The sequence below is a fragment of the Gigantopelta aegis genome, chromosome 10 (assembly GCF_016097555.1).
Source record: "Gigantopelta aegis isolate Gae_Host chromosome 10, Gae_host_genome, whole genome shotgun sequence".
Lineage (NCBI taxonomy): Eukaryota > Metazoa > Mollusca > Gastropoda > Neomphalida > Peltospiridae > Gigantopelta > Gigantopelta aegis.
Window position 1 is genome coordinate 58,592,451 of NC_054708.1, and position 12,227 is coordinate 58,604,677.

The 12,227-nt window shown below is 36.8% G+C and overlaps 1 protein-coding gene across 2 annotated transcripts in view; it reads right to left on the reverse strand.

The window, feature by feature from the left end:
- LOC121383964 (E3 ubiquitin-protein ligase MIB2-like) overlaps positions 1 to 12,227 on the reverse strand; it is a 51,956-nt gene that overhangs the window by 6,345 nt on the left and 33,384 nt on the right. For both annotated transcript variants that reach the window (XM_041514081.1, XM_041514080.1), the window contains exons 15-16: positions 2,055 to 2,140; positions 683 to 849 (exon numbers count right to left, since the gene is read on the reverse strand). In XM_041514081.1, coding sequence (XP_041370015.1) covers positions 683 to 849; positions 2,055 to 2,140 — 253 coding nt within the window. The remainder of the gene's footprint in view (positions 1 to 682; positions 850 to 2,054; positions 2,141 to 12,227) is intronic.

Sequence of the window (12,227 nt, forward strand, 5' to 3'; positions counted from 1 at the left end):
GCTAAAATGAGCCTGCTCCCCAAACGGGAGCACGTACGCCTATGGTTGTTCCAAACTTAAATATTTCCACCACAACATCACAGTAGTACAACACAACTATTAACATTTCAATCAATCAATGAATATAAAATAAAGAAACCAGTTAAACTTTAGTTTCTGTAGCATATATTTTTCACTTTTTGAGTACTTTTTTCATGGTAATTTTCCAAATGAAATTTTAAAGAAGTAAAGTAAATAAACTAATAGAAACAAATTGGGTTTTGGTAACCTCTTTCATTAAATTTTAATTATCTCTTGGACTACACAAACCAGAGATGGATGGTTAATTTCTGTAAATAACATAAGTATATGATGTATATGTATATGTATATGTATATGTATATATATGTATGTATGTCTGTGTGTGTGTGTGTGTGTGTACCTTTCTTTCGTGAAGTTTTCTACAGCTTTTCCCCAGCGTCTTGTTAGCACATATATCAACGGGCATTTTGTCGTCTTTGTTAATGCGTTAAATTCACCCATTAAACACGAGAATTTCGACTCACCTTGATGTTGTATGGTATTTACACCTTTAGCACCCACCTTGTACCAGCAGTCGTGTAATAATAAATTATTATGTTTATGCTATGCCAATAATCCTTTTTCTTGAAATATGTCTTGGAAATAATTATATGCTGTATACCTTTCTGTCTTGAAATGTTCAACAGCTTTTTTCAACGTCTTGACAGTACAAATATCGACTGGCGTTTTGTCGTCTTTGTTTCTGGCGTTGACGTCTGCTCCATGCTCCAACAGGAATATGGCCAGTTTAATACGTCTCTGAGTACCAGAGCCATGTTTCAGTAACTTCTTTAACAGCCAAAAAAAAAACACCAATATTTAAAAAATAAAATAATAATAATAATAATTGTCATTATCATCGTCATTTTGACAATGACGACAACGATGATGATGATAACGATGCTGATAATAAGAAAGAAAAAGACAAATCCAAACAATGAATGAATGTTTAACGACACCACATCACGAAAAATGCATCGGCTATTGGGTGTCAAACTATGGTAATGCAAAGAAATACAGTGATGATCAACATCAATAGAAAAATTCAAGATTTAAATAAAAACGGTGTAAAGAACTGTGCACAAATACAAATATGACAAATAGATACTGACTTTTACTCAAAATGTCAATTGTATCTCGAAGAACACAAGGGGATTCGTGCTGTATTGGCCATTCTCAAAGAGAATGTTACACTCCTGCACCACGGTCAGGTTACAGCAAGCCCAGGGGCAAATCCAAACAAATTTTTAGTCTTTGGTAAGACGTTTAGGGAGAAGTTGGCAAATAAACCGCCAATATTTGGACATAAAAGTTTAGAAAATTATTTAATCACAATAAAGACCAAAACGAAAACATCATACGTAGCTTTGGATAACTGTGAAAGGGGCAAGCAAAAGTAAGTGCCACTGTCGTCACATCAACATTTAATGTGACTAGAGAAAAATACAGAAAACGTAAATATGCACGAAAATGTATGATACTTTAAATATGGAGTTGGAATCACACTGATGGGTTTCTCATAAGTAATTTATCAATGCAATCTCGGTAAATACCCAGTAAATATAAAATATGTAAAAAATATCAATTTGTTTAAACTTCGTCGGTACGGACAATTACTGCTAGCCGCCTGTTTGGCCGTAACACGTGTCAGGTGGTGCTTCACTAATTTCCACGTGTATAAATGGAGTCAATTCACATTTGCAAACACTAAGGTAATTCCACCTCGGAGTACATTTCAACAGCTGTGACACAGTGTGTAAACAGAGCGAAAATAACTAATGCCAGGTTTTGATATTTCGAAAATAGACAAAATGTTAATAGATTCCAACTGCATCACCCTTATATAACTGTTCTATGTGGTCATACAATACAACAGTTGACAGTTTCCTTTTACATACGTTAACAGGTTTTCACTAAGTTTATTCTAATCGTAATAAATTATGCAATACCAAAGTTGTTGATATTATCAGTATCAAAAGTTAATAATGTCTCACCGGATCTCCTTCTGAGCTCTCTGAGGTCCCCATCAACACGTGCAGAGGCGTGTTTTTGTTAACGTCGACCATGTTAACATCAGCTCCTTAAAACGAAACAAATAAAGGGAAAGAAAATATCATTTGTTTTATGATACAGTAGTTCATTTTAGACTACTAATATATTTTATGGGATCATACTGCTATTTCATCCAATATAATTCTATTGAGAGGAGTGCCACATTCTTTAGTTTAATTTATTGGAATCACAACTGATATGACAGTTGCTTTATGAACTGCTGAAAAGGGGTTCAATCCCAATAATTAGCATGGTGCAAAACATATAATTATGCACATAGTTCAAGATATCGGGGGAAATATAACCAGTATGACCCACGTGTGTCATAAAGATTTCATATGCATCTGGCGGATGATACACTGACCGCATCTGACCTAAATATGAACTACTTTTCCCTGTCATAAAACGTAAACAATGACATTGTAAATTCAAAGTATCGTACGCGCCCGTTTGACGAAACATTTTAATTTACAAAACAAAACATGCTGACAACCCTACATTGCATGTTACTCATTTTACAAAAGTAATATCGTACGTACATTTAAAAAAAAGAAGTTTATATTTATAATCGTAACACTAGCAGACGACGGATATGGCTGCATGAGTAGAAATTCCAATAAAGTATCTCGTAAACATTGACGGAAGACTTACTGGAAGGGTTATAAGAATAATTCAACTACTGAATACATACAAGATATTTGTTTGCAAAACGGACGAAAGTATCAAACAAGTGGCCATCAACTTTGCCCGATGAAGTAATAATTGACCTTCTTATCGATGCTTTTTTTTTTAGGAATTAAAATTTCGTCGTTTATGTCAAAAATGCCATATCCAGTCCTTGTTTTTTGAAAATTATAGGCGAGTGGAAAATCGCACACCTCAATATGCTAAGGCGAGTGAAAAAAAAAATCACTCTCCAAAATAAATAAAATAGGCAATGTAGCTCCGATTGGATTTTGACTGGTACGTCTACTAAACTGTCTATTAAACCAGTATTTCTCGATTTATTCAACAAAGAGAAATACCAGTTTAACGACTGCATGGAACCCACTGCCATGTTTTTAGTTTTTAATGTTTTAATAAAAGGACCTTCCTATCAGCTAAATGAGCTATGAAAACTCGATTTTTGTAAATAGTGGAAATAAATATGCCCATCTATTTTACGTGCACCGTTTGTTGAGTGTAACATGCGCTGTTTTTCACACTCGTCAGATTGAAATTACGTGCGCTGTACCAGCGCGATCGCACCTTAAAAATCAAAGTCTGCATAACGTGACGTCATTCGAAGTAACCAACCAATAATAATAGAATTTATCACCGTTGTGAGGTATAGATAAGGCAATTCCAACCCGAGGGACAAAATGTGTTTTTGTGAGGGCCGATGTTTACCGAGTCCCTTACAAAAACATTTGTCCCAAGAGTTGGAATTGCCTTGTCTATATCTCACACCGGTGATTGATTCTTTTTATCCCCCATTTAATTACAGTAACAAAACATTAATTTTGTAAGCTACGTATGGTTTGTTTATTGTCGAACGATTCGTATACATTTCACCTACAAACAATAAAACTCATTTACTCATACGCTGAAAAATATAGTTCAACTTATGAAACGATACAAAAATGCAACAACTTAACAATAAATAAAAAGTTGAAAATGTTAATTTGTTTAAACATTTTTAAAACAATGATACAACATGAAATGGCAAACAGAATTTTGAAAACCATGAGTTATGACGTCATTCGTCATAAAACATGAGTTAAGACGTCACACGTATGTAGAAATCGTCTAGCCCTCGGGCAGACAGATTTATCTAGCCCTAGTGTCTGACAGATTTTTCTAGCACCGTGCAAAAGATATTCCACCACCAGATCTTGACAGTTTATTGTGCAAGTTTTTTTTTTTTATAAGTTTAAATGGTGAAGAGTACGAGCCCGCTAGCCTGCGGTCAATGTTGTTAAGTTTTGACAGACACTTAAAAGAAAATAAATATGGCTCTTCACTGATACTCGATCACATATTTCCAAAAACATGTCAGCTTTTAATATCAAAACAAAAATAATTGAAAAAGGAAGGCAAAAGAAATTAACCGTTTAAGTCAGAAGCCATTTCGGATGACGAAATTGAAATCTTTTGGACAAGCAATCAACTCGGAACTGATAATCCAGAATCCATACTAAACACTCTCTGGTGGCTAAATACAGTACACTTTGGTATGCGATCGGTTACTCCACACAGAAACATGAGCTGAGGCAACATCACGTTAAAAATCGATGCTGATGGAAATCAATATCTTCAAATGACAGTTAACAAATCACAGTGCTAGGAAACATTTGATACAGCAACTTGGCTCTCACTCACATCATGCAGATTTCGGGTCACAAAAACGTGCAGAGTATTAACAATCATTATCGGCTGTCTGACGACCAATATAGAAATATCAGTAGTTTGTTGACAAACACAAATCACGACAGTCAATCTTCGCTTGTGCCAATTACTTCTGCTTGTGTCTAGCCAGTTCAAAAATATTTGCGCAGTACATCAACAGCAGTGTCCCAAACGATTTCCGCCAAACGTATATTCAACGACCTACTTTCCGTGGCCAACCTTCTTTCCTGTGACCATAAGTAGTATTAGGGTCCCTGACCTATAGTGGTCCCATGACTAATAGGAAACATAAACTGTCAAAAGTATGTTTAAAATCCAATATGTAATAAATCAATGTACTCTAGTAATATCGTTAAATAAAACCACTTCTAAGGACTCAGTCCGACGAAAGGTAGTATGTTCAATTTACATTCTCAAAAACATGAAATATGAAATTATTTAAATAGCTGTAAAAAGGAATTATCGTTCCGTGCTGTCTCCCACGCTGTCTGATAGCGTCAAGCATTCACAAAATTATTATGAACTATTTTAACATGCCCCAAGAGCGCGCTGGGCTATTTTTCTGCTCACACACACACACACACACACACACACACACACACACACACACACACACATGCACACATACATATATATATATATATAATATGCATATATATATATATATATATATATATATATATATATATATATATATATATATATATATATAGATATATATATGATTTAAATGACAGGCTTTGTTTACATTGTGAAATAACGCAAACGGTAATTACTTTGCAGAAGGTACGCCGTTCGTATCTGAAGTGGGGAAATTAAAATTTTTCTATTATTATTATTTATTTTTTGTATAGTTTATTTATTTATTTGTTTTTATTTATTTATTTATTTGCTTATTTATTTATTTATTTATTTATTTAATTTATTTATTATGTTACGATTTTTTTCAAGCAACCTCCTTTTATCTTTGAACAATCAGCCTATAGGTAGGTTGTTTTGAAATTGAAGTTTAAACAGCAGTTTAATTAATTTATATTAGATTTTAGGTATATATATATTCACACTCATATATAAGGACATTTACACTTTAAAACTGTACCATGTATTAATATACAGAGAAGATTTAAAACTAGTATGCCTTTAGAGGTGTATTGTGATTTTGTTTTTAGTTAGTATATGTGGATGTAACCTATTAAATATACAGATATTGTGTTGTTCAATGGTTCAATGCTACCCTGAATACCTATTATAAACTACTAAACCTTTAAATGATTACACTTACATATTAAGTATATTTTTTCTGTTTAGAATACCAGTGTCTGTATATTCAATGTGTTTCTGGTCGTCTTAATATTTGTAAGAAGCCCAAACTGCATTTTGTCTTCTCCTCACTCACTCATATATATAAGGACATTTACGCTTTAAAACTGTACCATGTAAACAGAGAAGATTTAAAACTAGTATGCCTTTAGAGGTGTATTGTGATTTTATTTTTAGTCAGTATATGTGGATGTAACCTATTAAATATACTGAGATTGTGTTGTTCAGTGGTTCAGCGCTACCCTGAATACCCATCATATACTACTCAACCTTTATATATACCAAATGTATGTCAACAATTTGTGCACATCTAAAATTTATGCAATATGTGATCAGTGTGGTTTGGATGGTCCCCACAATTAGGCATGACTGATATACATTCAGTGGATTTACTTGACATATGTTTTTCCCAATATCCATAGATAAAGTGGGGTAATGTGTAAGTGTGTGCCTGAATGTGTCCCTCCAATCTAAAATGTGTCCCACTATTGTAAATATGTGTCCCTGGGCTGGCTCAGTGGGGTCCTGGGTGAAAATTGTATAAATCGGATGAGATGGCAAGTTCATTTACGTTTGATACTTCTGTGTGACAGACAAACACAAATTCAAATGTTAAAATAGCACGAGAATCAGAGAAAGAAGGTATATAAATAAAATAGTCATTTGAGGTAAAACCTTCAGAGAAGTAACATGTCAGATCAGTACAAGTTATACGTTCCAGACGTAGATAAGTGGACACGTTTTTACAAGCTGCAGGCACAAGGCAAATTCCAACCTCATTTTCCAGTTCAACATGGTGGGAAAAGTCAGCTCAGTGTGGATCGATGTTTGAAACTCTACGATACCACATGGAAAAAAGGAACAGAACAAGTCCCCGGCACCCAATGTGGTCATGGTCTCCCCCACGCAACAGTTGGTGGAGTAAGCCATGGCCGAGCAGAAACTGAAACAACAACAAATTGGTATGGTTGGAAAGACCCGAAACGGAAGAAGCATTTCTAAAAAGACTATAAAAGGAATCATAGGGGCCAGACAACGTCATTTCACGTCGAGCACTTCAACAGTCAACATCATGAATCAGTATGTTCCCGAAACTGTGAATATCATGAATTGAAGGTCATGTCCCATATGTGCAAAGACTTATTCCAAACCATGCAACATGATACAGCACTGGGAAAATGTACATATTCTACCACAATGAACACTAGCTCCAGCGCCAGCTCTGGCTCTGGTTATGGCTCCAGCTCCAGCTTTGACTACTCCTGCTCCAGCTCCAGCTTCTCTGACTTCTCTGGCTCCAGTTCTGGCTCCGGCTCTGGCTCTGGCTCCGGCTCTGGCTCCGGCTCTGGCTCCGGCTCCTGCTACGGCTCAGACTCCGGGTCCACAGCAGCAGCCTCTTAGTTTGCTACATCCCTTTACCATGATCATGTCGGGACCCACTTCGTATAGAAAGACATTTTTGGTATACAAACTGCTAAGGGATGGTAAAATCTTCCCACTGCCTTAACGCATCATCTGGCTCTACAAACGATGACAACCTCTCTACGACATCATTGGGGCAACCGTTTAAGTGAAATTTGTTCACGGCATACCTGATAATTTGGAAAAGGATTGTTATTTGGAACCCAGAGTTAGAAATCTCATCGTGTTGGACGACCTGATGTGTATATCCAATAAGGACCCAAGGATCACTGACCTGTTCACAATAGCAGTCACCACAGAAACTTATCCGTCATCGCCATCAACCAGAACCTGTATCACAGCAAAGACCCGACACAGAGAAGAAACTGCCATTATCTAGTGCTGTTCAACAACCCCATCGACAAGCAACAAGTCCTGACCTTGGCACAGCAGATTATCCTGGAAATACTCGTCATTTCATGCAACTCTTTGAGGAAGGTAGCCACAGGCCCTACGGACATCTCTTGGTGGACTTGAAACCGACCATGCTGGAACATTGGCGTCTTCGACCTAATGGTTTAGAGACGGGGCCATCCGAATGGTATAAAAGCACGAGTGTCTCAGAAGACGGGCAACCACATTCGGAGAAAGAGCTCTACGTGCAAATCATGCAAAGGGACGCATTCAAGAGAAAACTACCAGGCATACCCGCCTACAAAAGTGACGACGAAGAAGATGATGAGGTAGAACCCTATCTAAAAAAGTCTTGCGATACATGTGGTCTGGTCGTTAAAGACGAAAGTGACTTGGATGACATCTGCATTTCAATTTCTGTGAAGAGAAACAAGAAGAGCAGACGCCCGATCTGGAAAGCGAAGGCATACGTCTTATGTTGGAACGTGAATTGCACATCAATCCTGACTATTTTGAAAGCAAGAGGAAATGCTACGAAGAAAAAAAAAACATGTCCCAAGATGCCATCGAAAGAAACATGAAGACATTGCAATGGAAGTTATTAAAAGATATGTACTCTCGCTTTCTGATATATATGCATTACTTTGATAAAGGCCCCAACACGATGGAAATTCTACAGTCTGTGAAACCTAACCGAGATGTGAGACCACAGATTCGTTCTAAATTAAATCAGTATCGTTCCTGGATCAGCAATTATTTTGACAAAGTAGATGACCACGATACCGATGATGATGAGAACGAAGATGACGAAGAGAAATAAACACTAATACTATTCATATGTCGCCCTTATGTCCTCTCGATGTAACCCAATGTGTGTCCATTATTCATGTGTAGCTATCTATAGTGATTGTTATTTAGAAATAAGTGAAAAAAACAAAAACCTAGTCAACACAAGTCCCACTCAAAACGATGGACGGATGGATGTAGGCACTATGTTTTGTTTTGCTAATGATTTGAAAGTTTCAAATTTCGCTATGGATATTGGGAAAAAACATGTCAAGTAAATCCACTGATTGTATATCTAACTGCAGTCATGCCTAATTGTGGGGACCATCCAAACGACATTGATCACATGTTGCATAAATATTAGATGTGCACAAATTGCTGACATATTTGGCATATATAAAGGTTGAGTAGTATATTATGGGTATTCAGGGTAGCGCTGAACCACTGAACAACACAATCTCAGTATATTTAATAGGTTACATCCACATATACTGACTAAGAACAAAATCACAATACACCTCTAAAGGCATACTAGTTTTAAATCTTCTCTGTATAAATGGTACAGTTTTAAAGCGTAAATGTCCTTATATATGAGTGTGAATATAAACTGACGATCAAAAGAAAGTATACCAATTATTTTTATTATAAATAAACACAATACACGTTCATGGAAGGTTAGATAGGTGCCAGTATTGTTCGTTATAATGCAATCAATGACGAATAGTCACACATTGCTGCGTTTGGGCGATGCTGCACGTGCAAAATGAGTTTATTCATCAACTTTATGCTGCACGAGAAACATGATACTCGTGCACATAATGGTGTAAAAAAGGGTGCCATTGCTTAGAACATGCCTCAGTCAACAGGAAAACACCAGAGAACATGGTAAGGCTAACTGCTGAAGAAAGAGAGCTATTGGTATGGTGCAGTTGCGTGCGAGTTATGCCCATGTGGCAAGAATCCTGAATTGCAAAAAATTGACGATCACCAGGTTGATACAGCGTTACATGTTGACTGGCAGGACTGCAGACAGACCATGAAGTGGAAGACCCCGCGTCACAACAGCCAACGAGGACCGCCATCTCCGCATCTTACACTTACGTAACAGATTCCTCACTATGACGTCATCTGCAGCGACTGGCCTTGGATATGTCGTCAGTCATCACACTGTACGTCGTCGACTACGACATCATGGTATCAGGGCCTATCGACCATTCAGAAGGATGACATTGACGAGGCAACATCGACTTCGACGTTTACGTTGGGCACGTCAGTTTCAACGTTGGCAACATCGGAAATGGCAACGTGTACTCTTTTCTGATGAGAACAGGTTCCAGTTATTCAGAGCTGATGGCAGGACTCGGATATACCGACGTGCAGGAGAGGGAACAGCTCCGTGCTGTGTTCAGGAGACTGAACCGTTTGGTGGTGGATCTGTGATGGTTTGGGGCGGTATCTGTGGCCAACAGCGGACAGACCTTATTGTCATTGACGGAAATCTGTCCGACGTCGGGTCCATGCTTGCATAATTGCACATGGTGGACATACGCGCTATTGAAACATGTTCTTTGTGGTCAAATTTATTCACCTTCGTTATGAGTGGTCCTTTATGAAATCGCACATTTCACCCCTAGTGCTGTTGTGAACTGTGATACTATCATTTTATGGGTTTTATTGAGTATACTCGTGTTTAGTTATCGCCAAAGTATTGTACTTTCAAAATATAACATTTGCATCAACTTGTGTTTTGTGTTGTTTTTAATACTTTGAAAAAAGAATGGGTATACTTTCTTTTGATCGTCAGTTTATATGTACCCTAAAATCTAATATAAATTAATTAAACTGCTGTTTAAACTTCGTACATAAAATGTTAAATTTCAAAACAACCTACCCATAGGCTGATTGTACAAAGATAAAAGGAGGCTGATTGTACAAAGATAAAAGGAGGCTGCTTGAAAAAATCATAACATAATGAATGAATAAATAAATAAATAAACAAGCAAATAAATAAATAAAAACAAGTAAATAAATAAATTATAAATTAATTTTTAAAAAATTAGAAAAATATAATTTCCCCACTTCAGATATGAACGGCGTACCTTCTCCGTTGAAGGCAAAGTCGTTACCGTTTGCGCTATTTCACCATACAAACAAAGCCTGTCATTTAAACCATATATATATATATATATATATATATATATATATATACACACACACACACACACACACACACACACACACACACATTTCGGCGAAATAAGTCAGCACGCTCTTGCGGCATGTTAAAGGGACATTCCTGAGTTTGCTGCAATTTTTAAGTTGTTATCGACTAACAGAGTATTGCGGCCGACAACAAAACATAATACCACCAATTATCGGATGTAAGCAGTTATAACCATTCAACATTCAGTGCGCTAAAATTAAACACACTACCTCGCGTAAGACTGAGTCCTTAGAAGTGTTTTTGTTTAACGACACTACTAGAGCACACTGATTTATTAATCGTCGCTATTGGATTTTAAACATACTTTTGAGTTTTAGAAAGGAAAACCGCTACACTTTGCCATTAGTAGCAAGGGATCCTACACTTCCCACAGACACGATAATACGGGCGTTACTAAGTAGGACGGATCGGGGCCAGGCTAAGTAGGTCAGGACTAGTCTAAGTAGGTCGCGACCAGTCTAAATAGGTTGAGGCCGGCCTAAGTAGGTCGGTGCCAGTAGGACGGGGCCCGTATAAGTAGCGCGGGGTCAGGTCACATGACAAAGCCGTGACGTCACCAGGGTCACAGGAAAGTAGGTCACGGTCACGGAAAGTGGGTCATGGCCATATATAGGCCCTAATACTACTTACATTCACACTAATTTTTTTAATATTTTTTTTTTTTTTGGGGGGGGGGGGACATTTATGGAGGAACATTCCATGTCAATGTGGGGTTTTCAAATGTCCAATCACCTCTTTAAAAAAAAAAAAAATACGACGAATCCTCAATCGTTTACCAATTTCATATTCATCAGATGATGAATGAAACAGATGAGACCGTTGTTAATTCATATCATCCTTTAAGCCGTTATTTTTCATTCATCATTCAAACTGCACAACGTTTAGAAAGGAAATCCCTTTATCCCTTTATATAGTGGGACTACCCGTTCTTGCAACTGGATATGTCTGCGTCATTGTGGTAAAGAACTAAACATGTCAATGTAAATATTTGTTTGCAATTAATTTGCAATTAATCTTATTTCGATTTACTTATTAAATTATATTGTGAAGTATCAGGAGCGGATAATAGAGCAAACTCAAAAGCCGTTCTTGTTTTTGAAAATAGAAGGTCCTTGACAATGGTCAGGATAAGTTTGGATTTTTGGTGTATTCTGTAATATATATTGTTTGACAAAAATAGGGGGGTGGGCGCGAGCCCCTTTGGCCTTAGCCTGAATCCATGCTATTCATATTATCCGTTAAGTTGTTCATCCGTTTTTCATTCATCTATATTAAATATAACACCTGTATCATTTCACAACGTTTAATAACGAAATCCCTATTTGTATAGTCGGACTGCCCATTTTTGCACTGAATAAGTCTATGTCATTATGGTAGGGAACTAAACATGACAATGTAGTTATTTGTTAGAAATTAATTTGAAATACATGCTATTTCGATTTAGTTATTAAATTGTATTGTAGAGTAACATGCTTTAGTTTGATGAATTTGACTGGCATAATTTCTGGATCTATTTACAAAGGGTGTAACATTACAACGGTGGTCCTTCGGTGACCTGTCAGCTGACCTCATTCACATATAA